This window comes from Mercenaria mercenaria, chromosome 13 (assembly GCF_021730395.1).
Source record: "Mercenaria mercenaria strain notata chromosome 13, MADL_Memer_1, whole genome shotgun sequence".
Taxonomy (NCBI): Eukaryota; Metazoa; Mollusca; class Bivalvia; order Venerida; family Veneridae; genus Mercenaria; species Mercenaria mercenaria.
Genome location: NC_069373.1, coordinates 34,513,501 through 34,533,980, shown reverse-complemented (window position 1 = coordinate 34,533,980; position 20,480 = coordinate 34,513,501). Strand labels below are relative to the sequence as shown.

At 35.9% G+C, this 20,480-nt stretch overlaps 1 protein-coding gene across 1 annotated transcript; it reads left to right on the top strand.

The window, feature by feature from the left end:
• Positions 1-2,468: 2,468 nt before the first annotated feature.
• Positions 2,469-15,248, top strand: LOC123530432 (uncharacterized). The gene is made up of 13 exons (XM_045311204.2): positions 2,469-2,631; positions 3,201-3,363; positions 4,240-4,461; positions 6,628-6,745; positions 7,302-7,655; positions 8,299-8,498; positions 9,921-10,107; positions 10,844-10,949; positions 11,060-11,197; positions 11,744-11,842; positions 12,208-12,299; positions 14,114-14,238; positions 15,194-15,248. Exons 1-13 carry the CDS (start codon positions 2,469-2,471, stop codon positions 15,246-15,248), a joined length of 2,022 nt encoding a protein of 673 aa, XP_045167139.1.
• Positions 15,249-20,480: the final 5,232 nt, after the last annotated feature.

The following is a 20,480-nucleotide window of genomic DNA, read 5'->3' as shown; positions in this document are numbered from 1 at the left end:
AGGTTACTCGGAACAAAGTAGTCGGATTCATACTGAATGTACCAGCTCGATCATCTTTAACTTGTGCAGACTTTCATAATCTTGGGCTGTTATAAATTGCCACTGACTCTAACGATATGAGCCTTGAGAGAAAAGTCTTCCTGAGAAAATATCCAAGTCATTATGAAGAAAGAAATAAACATTATTACAGATTACTTGATCCAATCAGACTTTGTAGTAAGACTTAAGAGCACATTTGATTTTCATTGTTGGTTGCTTTTAATTTAAGCAAAGATAAGTGATAGAGTTTTATTTCTGTGAAAGTATTCTGTGATTCGTAATTTGTAATATCTGTCTATTTATTTTCTTTAATGCAGAGTTATGTATATTTTATTCAGAATAGATCAAGTATTCGAGTACAATAGCGGACTTTTCAGCTCTTGTACTCAGCACTGAGATTATCTGTAGTATGAAGGTACCAAGACCTGTTTTCCATTGTCGTAAATATTTATACCTTGTCTGTTCTGTCTGCACCAGGTTTTATTTAGAACAGTGCGCACATGTTCGAAATACTCCTTTTCACTCCGTTGTCAGACTTCGAGCAAGTGCAGTGTTCCGTGTAGTCGGGAGTCAAAAGAAGATGACTAGATTATTAAAATATATTGGCTACAATGCTCCGATTTCTTGTTCTGCTAAATACATGCATCACATTTTTAACAGCAACGAAGTGATTTCTTGTATAAAATAAGACAATGTATGCTTGTTTTGTATTATATAAAAGCAAAGCTGAAATGGTTTAAAGTAAAAATGAAATTAAAACGATATGTTTTAGTAAATAAATTATTTAAATAGTTGTATTTTTTTCTGAAAAACATTTTCCTCTTTACCTAAGATAGAGATTGTTTTGCTCTTCAGTAGTAATAGCAATTATCGAAGTTTTCTGTGACGTAGATTACGTGCTAATGTTCTAAATTAACGAACATGTACTTATCTTTCAAATGGCCATTTTCAACATTTTTCAACGTTACAAGCATTTTCTTACATATGGTTAACATATAAACTTTCATTCTTTAACATTTATTGTTTAAAAACAACATCTCTGGGTAAAAACTTTTTTTTTCGTGCACAGTAACAAAAATTCTAAAAGTCACACGTTATTGATTCTCAGACTTAGCGGTCTATTAACAGTCTAACTTAGATCTTGCTAATTTTTGGTTACCTTAGCAACGGAACAAACGCAAAACTTCTAGAATCAAACAGAGCCTATACAAACAAGAAACTTTAAGGATTTAAAACCTTGACTGAAATTAATTATCAAACACGAGTGAGTATGACTTTTTAGATTTATATGTTAGTATTATATTTTTATTTACTTGTTTAAAATATTATATTGCGTCTTATTGAATTTTCTTTACAGAAACTTCCATATATAATTTTTCATTTGGTATACTATATTAATCTTTCACTAAGCTGTTTTATGTTTAGATATTATTTATTTATTCAGTCGGTGCTATTTTATCCTAGCGCAGTATACTGATCGTATTTATTTTCTACTTTACACAGATAGTCCGCATTTATAGTTCATTGTTCAAATATGAAGTGCATAAAAAACTACAAAATTTTATATTTTGATGTTATATTTTTTATTTATAATGTTATGTAAGCTTACAAAGGAGGACAAAGTGGGAAAAGAACACATTTAGAACTAAGCTTTATTAGTATTTCGGTAAAAAGTCTATGCTATACTCAACGTAAGTTTTGAGTCAGGAAAACAATACTCAGCTCCAAATAAATTTGCTCGTGTTCAGTTGGAATTGTTGCAACGTGAAATGGTAGGAAAATACACCAAATCGGGATTTCGGAAGTCTTAAGGTTAATACGTAAACCCTTCATATGCGAAAGATTTGAACACGGGTGCAAAATTTGCGTCTCTCGCAAAAACAAACCTTTCGTCCTGTGAACCGAATTTACAACGCCAGCATGTTTCAGCTTTATGAAAGAATGCCGTGATCTCTCAAAAATAAAAACAGAATTGAGCCGCACCATGAGAAAACCAATATAGTGCGTTTGCAACCAGCATGGATCTAGACCCGCCTGCGCATCCGCGCAGTCCGGTCAGGATCCATGCTGTTCGCTAACGGTTTCTGTAATTGCAATAGGCTGTGAAAGCGAACATAGTCGCAAATGCACTATGTTGGTTTTCCCATGGCGCGGCTCACTGATGATGAATATTCAGCTATATGACGGAATGTCTTGGTCGCTGAAAAATGTAAAGTGTTAACGAATGTGGTTCAGTTACAAGACCGAATATGCCTTGACAGCGAAAAAAATGTCTTTACAGTTTACTGTTGGGGAATGTGTTTCAGTCATAACAGAATCCCTTAGTTGCTGAAATATGTAAACATTTTTTATGAATTTTAAGCTAAATGACGCAATATTTGATAGCTACAGACCGTAATGTTTGATTAAATGATTCAGACAAAATCAGAATGCCTTGGTGGCTGAAGAGCAAGGGGACAATCCACCCCAGCAAGATGCAGACGTCAATGTCGAGTTCCATGGCGTCTCTCTCACCCTCTCAGCTCAATGCTGCCATTATGGACATGCTCAACGTAAACAATACAGGAAACAGATGTCAAAATGCGTGTAGAGGTATTGATTTATTTTCCTGTCAGAAAATAATTGGTGTAACGTATCTTTGTGAAGAAAGACACTTGAAAAACACAAGAAAACGTTGAATGCATTATAGATGATACGGGTTTTACATGCCTGCCAGTGTGTAAGACAGGGTTTCCCAAACCCGAGTGCGTTGAGCTATAAACTGGGCGCTAACAACTATCAAGATAACCTTGTCTTTCCTCCCTGGTAGGTCAGATATTTAAATGTGTTCTGTGGATACGGTCACGATGTATCCTATGAACATAACGGTGCACGTTGAGCATAAATGACCCGAGCACTTTTTTAACTCAAAGTGGGATAGTAGCCTACAAATGCACCACTTTTCCTTCTACTTGTATATGCCATATTTATGTCTTCTCTTCCCACGAGATTAATCTGAATTAACTTGCTCCAGGGAGTCCATCCTCATTTTTAATTTCTTTTGAATACCTAAATGTTATCACTCACTCCTTACATGACGGTAGTTTGTAGCTAAAACGATAGAAAAATAAATAAAATACTTACAAGTAAGTTACTTCATCATTGAATGTATGTGTTTACAGGAGATCCTATTACTACGGCTGGACAGCGTAATCAGATGATTAAAATGTTGGCCATTATTCTGATTCCTGTGCTCATCTTGGTAGGGCTGACAGGCAATTCGTTTGGTACCACGCTCAACAATTACCTCTACTCTAACACAATACGATCAACACTCTTGTTCAGGTTTGTATCATAGAAAAAAAGGATGTAGAGAATGATTAAGGACAAATTATTCTAACAACTACAACCTTGCAATGGGTTCGTTTTGCACTGTGTTAAATTATATCCAGTCTGTTGTAGGGGGTTTCTAAACTGTGTCTTAATAACAAGGGTCTGAGGTTATAAAACTGTTAAGATGCCAGTTTGATTTTCATTCTCAATTGCTTTTGCTGAAAAAAGTTGGCAATATGGTATACCAGACAAAAGTTTGGCAAACACACGTAAATGAGCCGCACCATGAGAAAACCAACATAGTGCGTTTCCGACCAGCATTGATCCAGACCAGCCTGCGCATCCGCGCAGTCTGGTCAGGATCAATACTGTTCGCTAACAGTTTCTCTAATTGCAATAGGCTTTGAAAGCGAACAGCATGGATCCGCGCAGGCTGGTCTGGATCCATGCTGGCCGCAAACGCACTATGTTGGTTTTCTCATGGCGCGGCTCAAATTAAGTTTAGAAAGGATATAACAGACGTGATTTCGGATAGTGACTGGAAAGTTTTTATGCATAAAATGCCTTTGCTAGAAGTATTTACAAATGCTTGTTGTTCAAGGAAGTATTTAAATAATTAGTAACAACTCATTCCGACGAGTATGCAACACACATACACACACGCACATACGCACGCACAAACAGCACATTGATTACAGCACACAACAGTTGGCCTGTCAAAAAATTATATGTTGGACTTGAGTTAAAAATACTTGTAAAACATTTGATAGGGAAGTGGTATTTACCTACTTAAGATTTCTTTCATTTTTTATCGCCCTAAACCCTGTTGACGTAAACAATAATTGACAGAGAAGAAAGAAAATATAACGAAAATATAACACTTTACAGTTTAGACATGGCTTACATGATACGTGCTCTGCAGCGCGAGCGTGATGGCAGTGCCCTCTACTTGAGTTCCATCAGACCGGAAACGAAAGGATTTCTGTTAGAGCGTTACCAGGATACTGACGAGGCTGTTCAGACTTTACCCTATTGGCCAACATCGCTTAGCAGTACCAGACCCGAGTTCGAATCCAGTGAAACCTTTCTGAAAACGCTAAATAGACATAGGTAAGCAACTGTCACACATGCGTAGCATTGGACCAAGCGTGTGCTTTGTTACATTTATTAGCTTATATACGTTATGTTTTTCGGCGACGCCGTCTAAATTCGTTTTCGTTATCTATGCCACGTGACTTCAGTTTGCAAATCAAACTACTTGATAACGCTTTATAGATAATTTATCAAAATGGAAGATTTATGCAACACTCTGCCTGATTGGACGAGAGTGTCAATTTCTTTCACTCTGTTGTGCTACGCTGAGTGAAATGTAGACAAAGCGTTTATCCTAAGCGACGCTGTTCACAGTTTTAAAGCTAACTTTGGCTCAGTATATTAGCAAGAATATTGATATATCTCAAAATGATAAGTAAGTTTAATAAATATGATAAAAACCTGTTCAAATACCAACATATATCAAATTGAAGAAAGAGCTGAATACGGTCTGCGTATCACATGAATAGGGTGTGATAAGAGTCTTTTATGTAGAGAAGTGCTTTTTAAAAGATTTTCCTTGTTACAATTGTCTGTATATGAAAAGATTTCTTGCTTTTGTGACTTATTCAGATTGCATATTAAAATGAGTACTTGTTTGCTTTGATATATTTGTTATAAATTATTTGACTGATTTATTATGAATATTTTTCTTTAGTATGGTATGCAAATATTGAACTCAGTTGAAATCTGTTTCATTATATATATGCTATATAATGACTGAATCTCATTACACTGAAATGAAGGTACGCTGCATACAGTTTATCTATGTGATATGACTACGGTCAAATTTTGCTTATGAAACAGAAATATTGAAATAATTACAATTGTATGTTTTGCTTGGCCTTCACTTTTTTATATGTGTGACGTCATTGTCCAAAGATTCATGAATAGCGAATATGCATTTGTTGAAGCTGGATCAGTTGGCCTATTTTAGAAATAAATAAAAATAATAAATAAAAAAATCCTTTTATTGATTTTTTTTTCATGTATTCTAATCAAACTTGATTTGTAGCATCTTTATTAGGCCCGCAGCCAACTTTGTTCAGCTGGGACATTTGACCCCTTTTAAGGGCTGCTGGAGCTAAAACTAGAAATGCCTTTATACAGGGTCTCATGAACAGCTTGGTGGATCTTTGTCATACTTGGTCTGGAGCATCATTATAAGGTCCTCTTCCAAATTTATTTATATAGGAACTTGGGCCCTATTAGGAACCACTATAGCTAAAAGTAGATATGCCTTTCTTCGCATTAACCACTAAAATGTAATGGATTTTTATCAAACTCGATGTGTAACAATATCGTAAGGTCTCCTGCTATTTTGTTACAAATGGGGATAGGGACCAATTTAACTTAAAATATAAACACGTTTAATGACCTCTTCTCATTAACCGCTTCATGAATCTTCATCAAACTACTGCTGTAATTATTCGTCTAAGGATAAACGAAACAAAATTGCAACTCTACGAAATCTTTGCGAAAAAATAAAAGAGAACCATTTAAATTGTTAAAGTGCGGTGTTTAGTTTTGTAATTTGAAAAATGTTAGATGAAAGATGAATGTTAGATGAAAAATTCATAAACTTATTTCCTTATTACAATTCGCCGACCATCATTTTTAAAGATATTTCTTGTTGGTTCTGTATTGTTTGTTAGAGCAGACGCAGTAGTCGAGTGGTAACGCTGTATGATTACGAAACAAAGGATCGTAAGTTCGAGCCCCCGTTCCTCCAACTAAATATAACCAGCATTGGGAGAGTCCCGTACATGGGTGCTTTACACCTGGCACGCTTAAGAACCATGGCGGCTTCTTGAATTGGAATGTCTTCTGTATTCTCCCATTTAACAGTCTTCTGAAAGAGTCGCCTATGTACGTGCACAAACATCAGTGTTCCGTGACAAATTTAGTTCAGGGTTTCCTGGTATTAGCTAAATTTTATCAGTAACATCGAAGTGGTGCACTAGTTAAGCATGCACACACAAACACACAGTTCAGCATGCACACACAAACACACACATTCAAATAATGTTGCCAGCGATAAATGTTAGCTGTCTTACAATCCTTTACTACTGCATGGCCAAGAACACAGCCATATAAGCGGTACGAAGTTTCTCTCAAATGAAAATGCTTAAACTTTGACTAAGCATATAAATGTACATTTAGAAATGTTGGATTTTTGCACAGATATGAGCTGGACACACTACAAGTGACATTCCACGATGAATTGATCACATATTCCGACTGGATAGAAGTATTTATTAAATGGTTTTACAAATCTATAACAGAAGCAAGGGCAGAAAAGGTAAACATACAAATGAGCCGCAGCATGAGAAAACCAACAAAGTGCGTTTGCGACCAGCATGGTCTGGTCAGGTCAGGATCCATACTGTTCGCTTTCAAAGCCTATTGCAATTGGAGAAACAGCATGGATCCTGACCAGACTGCGTGGATGTGCAGGCTGGTCTGGATCCATGCTGGTCGCAAACGCACTATGCTGGTTTTCTGATGGCGCCGCTCAAATAAAGATATATCCTATCTATTACCCCAAACATAGGGGTATGAACAGACTAAAATGCACTTACATAAAATCTATACCGTTGTATTCGATACATGATTAAATTAAATAAGTCTTCGTGAAATGTTTGCTGATGGAGCCAGAACTAATCGAAACTTTACAGTAATCACATAATAAACGGTTAATAATTTCGACTTATATTACCTAGTGTTTTGCAATTTCATTTGCGATTTTACTATAGTGTGCAATAATATCTTGATATTTGCAATAAATAAATATGTGACGTTTGTAATTTGTACAAATGTAACTCCTGCTGAGTAAAGACAGCATGTATTTTGTACAGGTATGGAAGGCTTTCGTAGCTTACCAAGAGTTACTTGTAGCCTCCGAATACCTCGGCAGAGAGCGAGCTATGGGCGTTATCTTCTACACCCTGGGGGAATTCCCGACCAGAGAGGAGTATTTATACTTTGTCGAGAGTCAAGACACATCAAACGCCTCGTTCGCCGCAGCGCGGCAGTATTCTCAGATCGCAAAGGAGATATATGATGCTAAAATTAAAGAAAATCCTGAAATTATGAAAACAATAAAAAATAAGCGCGCCGAAATCAGATCCCGAAACACTGGAGCAGACGACAATACAGTAGGGTCCCTAGATGAGGCTAAATATTGGTTTGAAAATATGACATACTTCCAGGTACTTATGCTTATTTTGTGATAAAGTATCTTAGATGTTCTTTTTGTATCTTTTAATTTTCCTGTGTTTTAAAGTGGCATTATGCGCATCTTACTACACATAGTGTGGTTTTGATGAGCAATTTTCTCTTGCTGTGCATTTAAATGTGCCAAATTAACGATAATGCCGCATAAGTGATGTTGATGCCTCGCAAATAAAGAAATCGAACTAATAAAATGAAAAACAACTCCTGCGTACAGTTTGACTTTTCTTAAAAAGACTGCCCCAGTCAAAATAAGAAAAGTCATATTTGGAAAGTTATCATTTCGTACTGGTAACGGGAAGAGTTTGGTAAACTGTGTTAAAAGCTATAATTTCTTCCACCCTTTTTACATACACAACCATTTCAGCTTGATTTTTACTTTAAAAATGCTCAAAGTTCCACTTTAAATTATCTTCTTACTTAATAGCAAACAAAAGTATTTGATATACTCTATATAGAGAAGAGAACGCAAAACGTATACATACCAAACAAAGTCAAGTTCTTTAGTTTGTTTTTATAGATGGTTACTGTATATCTAACAAGTTCCGAAATTTTCTATTTTTGTCCTTGTTAAACTTTAAAGGAACACACGTACATTGATCTGCACCTTTACGTTTCCAGGATATAATCAAGGAGGCCCAAGTAACGTTAGCTCTGACTATTGACGGTTTATTAGAGGCCCGACAGAAAACGGATCTGACAAATATCGTCATCATCTGCATCATCTTCAGCGCTGTTCTTATCCTTTGTCCAATCATTATCTACGCCGTATACAGTCTTACAGTCGAAATCCAAAGATGTTCTATTCACATCGCCGACAGGTATTCAGTCCCTTGTGTCAATTGCATTGCCTTGTCTTAAAGTATCACTGTTGAGAAACAAATATGTCTATTTGCTGTCACTGATTCTATCTTTCCTTATTTATGCTGAACATCTAAACGTCTATTCTTATGACTTTAATATTTTATTTAACTTCTTCGTAACCGTTATAAACTAATTTTGATTTAACTTTAATTCTGAAAGGATTTTTTTATAATTTGGAATTTCAGCCATTCTGAACCCCAAAGTTCCAATTAATTTGTTGGTAGATTTTTCAAAATCTTTCTCGATGTCTAAGCTAGCATAACATCAACATTTGCTGTAAAGGTTTAGAAAAATGTCGCAAAGAAAAATCTCGAATTTTTCCTTTGCCGGAATTTCCCAAGTGAGTGAAGGGATACATTTTTGTCGTAATATCGGCATTCTAAATTTAAAAAGTTCCTCCTACAAATCCCAGAAGTATCACTTTTATGTTCACGAACCACACTGGGTGTCCTAGAGCGTTTATTCCCCGGATGGAATTGAGTGGAGTCTGATCACATAGCTCGAGTAAAACGGTCTAACACCGGGAGTATACGGTGCTTGTTTACATTATCGACGGGGGTAAAACAAGATTTCTACAAAAGCAGTGTTATCTATCATTCAAATAATATTTTATTTGGCGATAAATTTACCATATGTTTATTTCCCCTGCAAATCAGCACGCATCGTCCTCACCTTCTCATTTCGCCATATTGTCTCGCCTAGTTTACGGTCCTCCCGATTAGGAGGTGGTGTCAATTTTGACCCGAGAACAATGTTCTTAGACCTTGTTCGTGTCATTAGGGCTTTCTATCTCGGGTCGAACACAAAAGAACAAGAAGAACAAAGCGCCCAATGACACCCACTATTACAGATCTGGTGGATTGAACATGTTACGTACAAATAATTTTGAGCCAAATCAATATGGATACTAGTAGTACCGCCCGTGTACTTTCGTGGACGTTCCATATTGTGCCACTGCAACAATATGGAACACTTTAGACAGCAAGAACGAGCTGTTAACGTGTGGCCGTGTGTTGACAATATAACGGTTAGTATGCGAGGCCAGAAACCATGCAAATATTTAAAATACTACTTAATATAGTTTGTCATATCCTATGACAGTCAGTGTGCAGAATTTACTGGACCATCCTCCCCCAAGTACTATAACACTGTCGAGCAAACGCTTTCATTTAATTTTTGGTCGAATCACTTCTCATCAATTCCATTTGCAATGATGAAAATACACACAAAAAATAGTTCTTGAAATAAATCCAAGACCGGTGTTCACTGAAAAACTTTTAATTACGGGTTACGCTATTGTATATACAGCACAAACAAGAGATAGCACAAACAGGTACGTACATGTAAGTATTAACATGAAGACAATATCTCTAATTTAGAACAAAAGCCTTGAGTAAGGAGAAGAAACGTACAGATACACTGCTGTATCAGATGTTGCCGCGTCAGGTTGCTGAACAACTAAAGCAGAACCAGGAAGTGACTACAGAAGAGTTTGTGCAAGCGACCATCATGTTCAGTGACATCGTTGGCTTCACACAAATCTCTTCCAGGAGTTCACCGCTTCAGGTAACAACGCTTTTCTGTATATACGAATCTCTATTCTTTCTACTGGTATATATCAGTAACTTTACATTCTATAGGAAAACTGAGCTTTGAAATTCTGTCTACTTGTTATTACTCCGCCATTTGACGGATGTTTCACAGTATTTGCACTGTGCGCTGTCAGCCCGTCCGTCCGTTGTGTCCAAACGCATTCACGTCCTGGAAATAGCTTTGCATCCTATATCGGAGTCACACATATCTATTCGTACTAATCGATTCTACATTACTGATTATAAAATGATGCTATTCTGGCCAATTTTTCATGTATATTCTGTCAGTAATCTATCTGCTTTTAAAACTACATTTCAGTTCTATATCTATATAATTCTGAATGTTGCATATAGTATAAACAGTTACAAAATGAATATCAACACTAAAAAGTATTTACTACAAGAGAACAACATGATAAAATTATCAAAAAGATATATAATTATTCATATAATTATAACTTCTTTTAATGACTTAGAAGTTCTACAAGAGCCCATCCTTTTGCTTATCTACTCTACATGTTTGATTAATTTTTGCGGCTTGCTTTCAGTTCATTTTAAGATCGTATAACATCTCTTCTTTTGCAGAGAAATATGTATGTTTTTACATCGCTAGATTTATATAAATTGCGATGGATGTACATATGAACAATGTATCGGAGTCCGCAGAGACCTGGTAGGATTAATGTCTAATGTGATTATTTTTATTTTAGATAGTTGAGATGCTGAACACCATTTACTCTTGCCTTGATGACCGGATAGAGCTCTATGATGTTTATAAAGTTGAAACAATTGGAGACGCTTACCTTGTTGTTTCTGGTAAGTTTGCTTTACAAAGCCTTGAGTAATTTCTCAAAGTATTCTTAATTACCTTTACAGATGAATGGAAAATTATTTTCCTTTAATCACTTAATGAATTATTTATTCAGGTGTGCCAAATCCTAACGGAAAGCTTCATGCTTCTGAGATTGCGTCACTTTCATTGGATATTCTGGAACACGTGAACCGGATGGAGATTCCGCATATTCCCGGAACTTACGTCAGACTTCGTATTGGTTGTCATAGTGGTAAGTGGAGTACACAAATATTATTCAAGACTATGGTGACTGAGGCTGGTCTTTCAACTAATTCATTTCCGTATTTTAAAAAAGTTAAATTTTGCTACTTACTTTGGTTACAGACCACTAGTTGTCTTCACGTAGACTTCAATTGTTACATTATAGCATGCACGGCCTTCCATAAATCGATACACGCATATATAATCACATCTGTTATTCAAGATTTATCCTAGTTCCACCAAAGTAACGAAAAACGTATTTTTCTTGCGGAGAATTTAACCCCTTGTTTACATCGTTGCATGGCGGAAAACCCTTTTCATGAAACTTTTTTTTTCAATACACAAAACATACAATTTTTTTTTCAAAATACTGTAGACACAATAAAAATGTTCAGCTTTGAAAATGAATCACTTACCGGTCAGGATCCATGCTGTTCGCTTTCAAAGCATCTTGCAATTAGAGAAACCGTTAGCGAACAGCATGGATCTGGTCTTGATCCATGCTGGTCGCAAACGCACTATTTTTTTTTTCAAAATCAGTTCTTAATGTCTTAAGGTTCCGTGGTAGCGGGTGTGGTGGGAACAAAGATGCCACACTACTGTGTGTTCGGAGAAGCCGTCAATGTGGCATCTAAAATGGAAGCACTAGGAAAACGTATGTCCAAATTATTGTATTTATTATGTCGTCAAGTTCACTCATCTTGTCAAATGTCTGACGCAGGTCTAATTAGCAACTTTTCAAAAAATTCAGATGATTTGCCGTCTTTAATTAAATTTGCTTTGGTTGAAAGTTTAATTTGTATACAACTATTGTTGACGAATATGCTTTTTGTCCAGTCAGGTCTTGCAGTTTGACATTTTAGTTGAATACGCTTTAAATTTGTAGGATTCACAATGATGAAAGTTGTATTGGCAGAAAACATACATTCAACGAATTTTTCAATTAGTCCATGTACTAACTTTATTTTTGTGCTTGTTTACATTATTATGCGAATATTTTACTGACTTCACCAATTACAGCTTGTAAAATACACCTGAGTGAAACAACAGCGAACATTTTAACAGAACTTGGGGGTTTTGTTCTGCGCCAGAGAGAGAATTTCCAAGAAAAGGTATGGGTTATACAGTTTGCAAATATGGCGTCTGTGATACAGCTCTTCAATGGGTAAACTCCTACTTGTAAGATTAATATCAACAATGTATATTCATCAGACCGCCATCTTGAATGCAGTGTGTCCCAGGGCAGCTGCCTTGGTCCGTGACTGTATCTCACCTATGCTGGAACTCTTTTTGATGTCATTCCAAAATCCATATCTGTCTATGGTTTTGCTAATGATCATATAGCAAATAAAAGCTTTCGTCCTACATCTGTTTCCGTAGAATCACAAGCGATCGGAGACCTTGAAAGGTGCGCAGTTATAATCAATGACTGGATGAATAGAAACAAACTGAAAATGAACACTTCCAAAACTGAATTTATTATGTTTGGTAGCAGACCTCAACTGAACAAATGTTTTACAAATTCCATTAACATTGCTGGTGATGATGTCAAACGTGAAAGCACAATTAGATATCTCGGTGCATTTCTTGACGAAACCTTGAACATGTAAATCGCAAATGTCGTACAGCCATGTTGAATTACCTACGAATTAAAAACATCCGAAAATACTTAACAAAAGCAGCCACTGAAATTTTAGTTTTGTCTCTAGTTATTTCACATCTGGATTATTGCAATGTCATACTGTATGGTGTAGCTAACTGTGAGGTGCGTAAGATGCAACGTATTCAAAACATGTGCGCAAAACTTGTCCGTAACAGCAGGAAATTTGACAGTTCTAAACAAGCATTGTATCACTTACACTGGTTGCCGGTGAAAGCAAGAACTGAGTTCAAGATACTTTCTTTCATGTAAAGCTGTCACAATGGCAGATCACCTCTGTATTTAACAGAATTGCTTACAGAGTATATCCCTAGTAGACAAGGTTTGAGATCGTCTGAAAGTTCTGAATGGCGTTATGTTGTTCCATACAACAAGTGCAAAACATTCAATGATAGAAGTTTCTGTACAATTGGTCCAAAACTTTGGGATGAACTGCCGTTAGAACTACGCAAAGTAAATCACTTGACACATTCAAAAAAAAAAAATCTTAAGACACTGTATTCGCAGCATTGTTTTAAATTTTTTTTGATAACTGTTTATCATGCGAAAACAGCAGGTGATAGCTCTTAAATTTTTGTAAAGGGTTTTACATTTCAACGTTTATATTTCCAAGGTTTGTTTAATAACCGCACTTGTTGGTAAGGCTCTATGGGTAGGGTAGTGTGTAGTATTTCTTTCTTAAATAGTATATGATTGCACCATTAACCGGGGGTTTGAACCTCTATATGCAGCTCGTCTGGGCGTACCAGATGCTTTAAGCACTGGTATTCGCAATAGGGGTAAAATGACCTCAAGGGGGTGCGGTCATGACTGTTTGTTACAATAAGGCTGTTATTATTATAATTGTCATTATTAATATTGTTATAATAACTATTATTATTATTATTATTATGTACAACCCCATTGAAAATCATTGTATAAAAATAGGCGTTTGATCAATTTATTCAGTTTCAGTTTCAGTTTGCATTTGCAAATACAATCATCCTTGATTGAGGAAATAATACTTATAATAATTTCATGTTAACATTTTAATGTTGGCAGTGTTTCAATCGAAATTCACGATGATATCGTTATACTTCGTATACTTTTCACATACCGGCATTGCTTGCAGAACTTAGTTATAACACAAGCCGAAAAGAAAAGAAAAACTTTGATGACACAATGATCTTAGTAGATGACGTATGCACGCAACTGAAAGTAACTGACTGCACAATTGTGTCCTCAAATCCTTACCTAAAGTAAATGTATATTTTTTATCTGTTGCAGAATGATCATGACTTGATGATGGCATTTAAGGGAAATGTACGTACCTACTGGCTTATCAGTAAGGAGGGGTTCGCTCCACTGGATTCAGATCATTCAGTCCAAGATATTGCAGAACTAGATAAAGTGTAGGTATCACCTCTACACATGCAAATACGTAAAACAATACGTAAAAAGTTCATAATAATTGGCTTCGCCGTCGTGATTTCGTGCTTCACGGTTCGCTAAAGAAAGTGATGCATAAAACTCGGAGCGCTAGCCGACGATGGTGAAGCACGAGATCACGATTGCGTAACTGCCAAATAATTTCGCGTTTCAGCATCACGATCTTGCACTTCGTCATTGTGGTCTCGCGCACGGGCAATATCAGATAATGCGGGTATGCTACAGTAACGGATCACCGTTTATAATATGCATGCATGTATTGGTAACTTTAAAGTGTGTTATGACAAATTATGTATGCATTATAAAAAACGTTTTCGTGCGTTAAAATATAGCCACGAGAGAAAGTATGAATGCATGTATAGGAAGCGGTTAGCAGAGGAAGAATGCATGCATGTATATGGAACTCTTTCGTGCGTTGATATGCGTGTTATGGGGGGAAGTTTGCATGAATGTATAGGGAACTCTTTCGTGCGTTGATATGTATGTAAGCAGAGAAAGAAAACATGGATGTATAGGAAACTCTTTCGTGCGTTGATATGCGTATTACATGGGAAAGTATGTTTGCATGATGTATAGGAAACTCTTTCGTGCGTTGATATGCGTCTCAAATGGGAAAGTATGCAGTGCTTAATCTTAGCACTGATTTGCAATCTAACAGTTTTCCTTGCTCTGCATATTTAACAAAAAAATAAATAAAAAGGCGAAATTCATGTATATTTCCAAAACCGATAATTTCATTAACGGACAAACAACAAAGCTTTATTCAAGATTATTGCATCACTCATGAAAAATATTGGTGAAATTTGAATCACGTTATAGTGTTTTCAAATTACCTGAAGTATCTCTGTCTCCATAGTGACCTTACACATTTAGACTGTTGCCATTATTTCTAACTTTTCTCTTCTTGTTTTATTTTAGTCTTGAAGATGGTGCGGGAGGACCTGTGACACCTGGCAGCGCATCTATGACATAAATTACGGCGAGGGAATATCTGTTTTGTTTTGTTTTACATGGTTCTTTATTTGATATCTGAAACTACAATTCTCGCAACCTTTCAAACAGATTCTACACATGTGTCTATTGAAACATTTCCAATGAAATGTGATCAATTGATTTGCGATAATCCTGTACACATGTAAGCATTACAGAAGTTATAGTTAACAATATATTATACAATCTGCATGCACTAAAGTACATCTCCAATTACGCTACGCTTAGGATCTGAAGACGTGCTACTGATAGCCTCGTTCTAGCCAGTCAGAGCCTTGCTTACAACATTTTGAATGTGAAAGCAGAAGTTTAAAAAATCTATATTTAGCTTGGGTTTTTCATATTTACAATTCTTATGACGACCACATCGCGACAACGCCCTCGTGTTTTGAGAGAAATCATATGTCACGGTACTGACTTGGTCACGTAAGCTGCAGACAGCCGGTTAGCTCAGTCGGTAGGGCACTCTTTATGGATGTAATCGACAAAAATTAAATTTAGGTGACTTTCAATTAGTCTGGTACAAACAGTTAATGAGAACGAATTAAAATTATGACGTACCTCTGCTTGCTGCACGTCGGCGTTCAATAAACCGACGGCTATTCCACGTTGCTCGATTGATATCCGTCCCATTTCGTGTTTTCCTGATGTGTGGATTGATAACCCTTGCACGATAAAAGTATAAAAATTATTTCGCGCCAACTCCAGATTTTCTCGTGCAATGTATGTATTTCGTCGTTGCATGGTTCATCGAGCCGTGTATAAGTAGTCGCAACTTGACCGCGATGGTTGACCTTAGGCTGATTATTCATATCGATTATTTCATTATAGAAATCAAAAGTGCTTAGGGTAGCCGTGTATATTTATATGGAATTAGTTTGTATACTGTGCAGTATCAAGGATATATATTTACATTTGATCAGTTTAAACTTTCCAATACACTCATTTAAATCTACACAAATTTATATTTCCCTTTTCTCGTGCAGCTCGTGTTTTACATACACTCCTTTTCAATAATAGGTTGTGCCTTATCATGTATTATAATGCAAAGGTCAACCATCGGGGTCAAGTATAATGAAAATTTATACATTTGATGACGGGATAATAGACATTTGCGAATTAAGTCTACGTGGACTGTGAACACCTAAGACGATCGATTTTTCAAGGGGACCGTCTGAGCATGATAATTTTAAATTATGTTTGGTGGGAAAACATCCCAAATATGGTAAGGCTTATTATGTCATCGAACAGAATTATTTGGATTTGTCTTTCCGTCCGTCTGTTCACCAGAAAAATGTTTTGTTATACATATCGCAAAAAGTATTTGATCTAGCGTCATAACACTTTCCTGAAATGTTCTAAGACTTTAATATGATAAGTTGCGCATCTGCGTCAAAGTTGAAAAGATGAGCTAGTCTGATCGCAATGTATCCGTATTCCATCGTCGTCGTCGTCCGACATGAAAAAATCTAAACTGGGACAGCTGGGATCAAAATGTAGGTCAGTAGGTTAATCATTGTGAAAACTGTAAAAAACGTAATATCTTGCGTCTCCATTCCTTTGTTGTTACTATACGCCCGGGGGGACGTACTTTGGGATTCAACAGGTATTCATCTGGCCTTCTGTCTGTCTGTCTGTCTGTGTGTCCGTCTGTCCGTTAGCAATTTCATGTCGATTCCGCTCTGTAACTCGTGAACCCCTTAAAGGATTTTAAACAAACTTGACAGATGTTCTCCACATCAAGACGACGTGCAGAGCGCCTGTTTCAGGTGGCTCGCTTTAATGTCAAGGTCACACTTGGGTGTCAAGTTCATATGACTTTGTTTCGTGTCCGCTCTGTAACTCTTGATCTGTTTGAGGGATTTTAAAGAAACATTACAATGTCCAACACACCGAGACGACGTGCAGAGCGCTAGCTACAAGGTCAATGTCACACTTAGGGGTCAAAGGTCATATTACTTTGTTTCGATTGCGATGTGTAACTCTTGAACTGCTTGAAGGATTTTAAAGAAACTTGGCACAGATGTTCACCACATTATGACGACGTGCAGAGCGCATGGCTCGCTTCAATACTTTTGGCGATATTTGTAGCATAACTTCTCTCTGATGGACAGAACAACGGAACAAGAGCTGTCCGTTGGACAGCGCGCTCGACTTTTCTCAGTGCTTGACTCTGAATTAAGGCTTTGCCAGTAAAATATTCCAAGTTAAATCTGGAATAACTCTGTCAAAATTCAAACCAGAGTAATGTGTGTTGTTTCTCCGCGTGAAGACTTTGATAGTAAAAAAGTATTTAAAGTTTCAAATCAAAAGCTTTAATAGTAATAGAGATATTTGACTTTATCAAAAAATTTAACAAAAAAAATCTAAGTAAAAAGGGGGCATAATTCTGTCAAAATTCAAGTCAGAGTTATGGGGATTGTTTTTCCTGGTGTAGACTTCGATAGTAAATAACTATTGTAAGTTTCAAGTCAATAGCTTTGATAGTAACAGAGATCTTTGACTTTATCAAAAACTTAAAACAAAAATTCTAAGTTAAAAAGGGGCATAATTCTATCAAAATTCAAACCAGAATTATGGAATTGTTTCTCCTGGTGAAGCCTTTGACGGTAAACAAGTATTTTAAGTTTCAAGTCAATAGCTTTGATAGTAACAGAGATATTTGACCTATCAAAAATTTTAACCAAAAATTCTAAGTTAAAAAGGGGCATAATTCTGTTAAAATTCAAATCAGTGTTATGGGGATTGTTTTTCCTGGTGTAGACTTCGATAGTAAATAACCATTTTAAGTTTCAAGTCAATAGCTTTGATAGTAACAGAGATATTTGACTTTATCAAAAGCTTTAACCAAACATTCTAAATTAAAAAGGGGCATAATTCTGTCAAAATTCAACTCAGAGTAATGAAGATTGTTTTTCCTGGTGTAGACTTCGATAGTAAATAACCATTTTAAGTTTCAAGCCAATAGCTTTGATAGTAACAGAGATAATTGACTTTATCCAAATTTTTAATCAGAAATTCTAAGTTAAAATGGGGCATAATTCTATCAAATTTCAAATCAGAGTTATGGGGATTATTTCTCCTGGTGTAGACTTTGATAGTAAATAACATTTTTAAGTTTCATGTAAATAGCTTTGATAGTAACAGAGATATTTGACTTTATCAAAAACTGTTAACAAACGGCGACGCCGACGCCGGCGCCGCAGCGAGTGCAATAGCTCTACTTTTCCTTCGAAAAGTCGAGCTAAAACAGGCACATCCGAATTTATATCACCTACCGCATAGTGATGATATCATAACCCAAACCCTATTGCCGTTATAAACTCTTTTTCCTACCGCGCATAATATACTCAAATTATGTTGCGACGGTCCCCTTGAAAAATCTATCGTCTTATGTGTCCACAGAACACGTAGACTTAATTCGCAAATGTCTAATACTTGGATTGTAGCCAATAGCCAACACACAAAATTTTGTGCAGAAATTCCCATACATGAAAAAGATATAATGAAATGAAATATGCAAACTTATAAGATTCGTTAAGCGTAGAGCACCGATATCTACATGTTTTAGCCTTTAAAATGCTACGTCATATTACATCTCATAGTTATTTCTATCTTACTTCGAAACAATAGTATTCTCTGTGTGCTTTGTACATAAATGATGTTAGTAATATATGTGTTAGATATTTAACATGGCTCAGTTATTTGAAATTTTAACAGGGGATTAAGCTAACGGTTGATTAACTGTTAGGGTTTGACATTTTAGAAGACTTAGAAAAACAAAATTTACGAGTTAAAAATTTTATTAGATTTGAAAATTCTTTACAATAAAATCAAAACAATATACTAGTGTTTCCCACCAAGACTAGTGTTTTGAATAAAAATTCAACCAGCGGTTAGTTTAACAGCCGGTTAAAGTTTCGAACAACTGGCCCCTGGTTGTATCATTGTTGTCTTGATCTTAATTATTTCTGGGTAGTTTGAGACTTTTCTGTAATATTCTGTACAATTTGGAGCCACCTGTTCCATAACAAGCATTTTCTCTTAAAATGATTGTAATATACACCACTCTAAATCATTGCAAGGGTTTTGAAAGGACTATTTTGATTAACATTTTTTTTTAATTTGAAATTTCAGCTATTATGGATATAAAATCCAATTATGTTTGCAGTTTTGAATTCATTCATGAATGATTGTTATGTATAGTTAGGACTATCAGGGTTGGCATTAATGAATTGTTATTTTTAAATAAAAAATATTGTAAGCAAAAATAAATACTTCTTTCAAAATGATTTTAGGCCAAAGATTTTCCAAGAATTTAGCCCCTTTAACTTTAGTTGCGGGTCAAATTTAAGTTCATGAAACAAACTTTCAAACAGAGTTAAATTTGTTTCTGTTATCGGACCTGTATACAGTGAATGTATCTATTTTGATAGACTATATAGATCAGTTGAAATAAGGATATTAAATGGATTATCAAAGCAGAACTTTATAATGTTGGATATACAAATAAATGTTACAGCTATTAAAATGTGTACTTCAGACTTGCTTTTTTGTTGTTGTTGTTTAAGGAATTTGCCGCATTCAATTTTACAACGTTTGTATATTATAATTTGTAGTTTTTTGTTTTTCAAACATTAAGATTAGCATTGTTGTATTGTTGGATGCCTTTGTTGTCATACTCCCAAAAACGAAGTTTGGGGGGTGGGATGGGGTATATAGGATTGAGCTTGTCGGTCGGTCTGTCGGGAATGTTCGGGCCTAGGATCATAAATTTTAGAACACAGGTGTAACATCATAAAATACATGTCAAATTCGACTTTGAAGTCAGTAGATCAAAGGTCAAGGTCACAATAACCCGGAACGGTAAAACGGTTTCCGGATAATAACTTGAGAATACTTGGGCCTATGATAATAAATTTTGGTACACAGATGTAACAATATAAAACACAGGTCAAATTTGAATTTGAGGTCAGTAGATCAAAGGTCAAGGTCACAAAGACATGGAGCAGTTAAATGGTTCCCGGATGATAACTTGAGAACGCTTGGGCCTAGGGTCTTGAAAACTAATAAGGTGCTTGTTCATGACCAGCAGATGGCCACTATTATTTTGAGGTCAGTATGCCAAAGGTCAAGGTCACAGTGATCCCGAACAGTTAAATGGTTTCCGGATGAAAACTTGAGAATGCTTGGGCCTAGGATCAATAAAGTTTAT

Coding starts and splice junctions, on each gene's coding strand:
- LOC123530432 (XM_045311204.2), top strand. CDS start 2,469: ATGCCTTGGTGGCTGAAGAGCAAGGGGACAATCCACCCCAGCAAGATG. Junction 3,364..4,239: donor CGATCAACACTCTTGTTCAG/GTTTGTATCATA, acceptor AACACTTTACAG/TTTAGACATGGCTTACATGA. Junction 11,198..11,743: donor TCGTATTGGTTGTCATAGTG/GTAAGTGGAGTA, acceptor TAATGTCTTAAG/GTTCCGTGGTAGCGGGTGTG.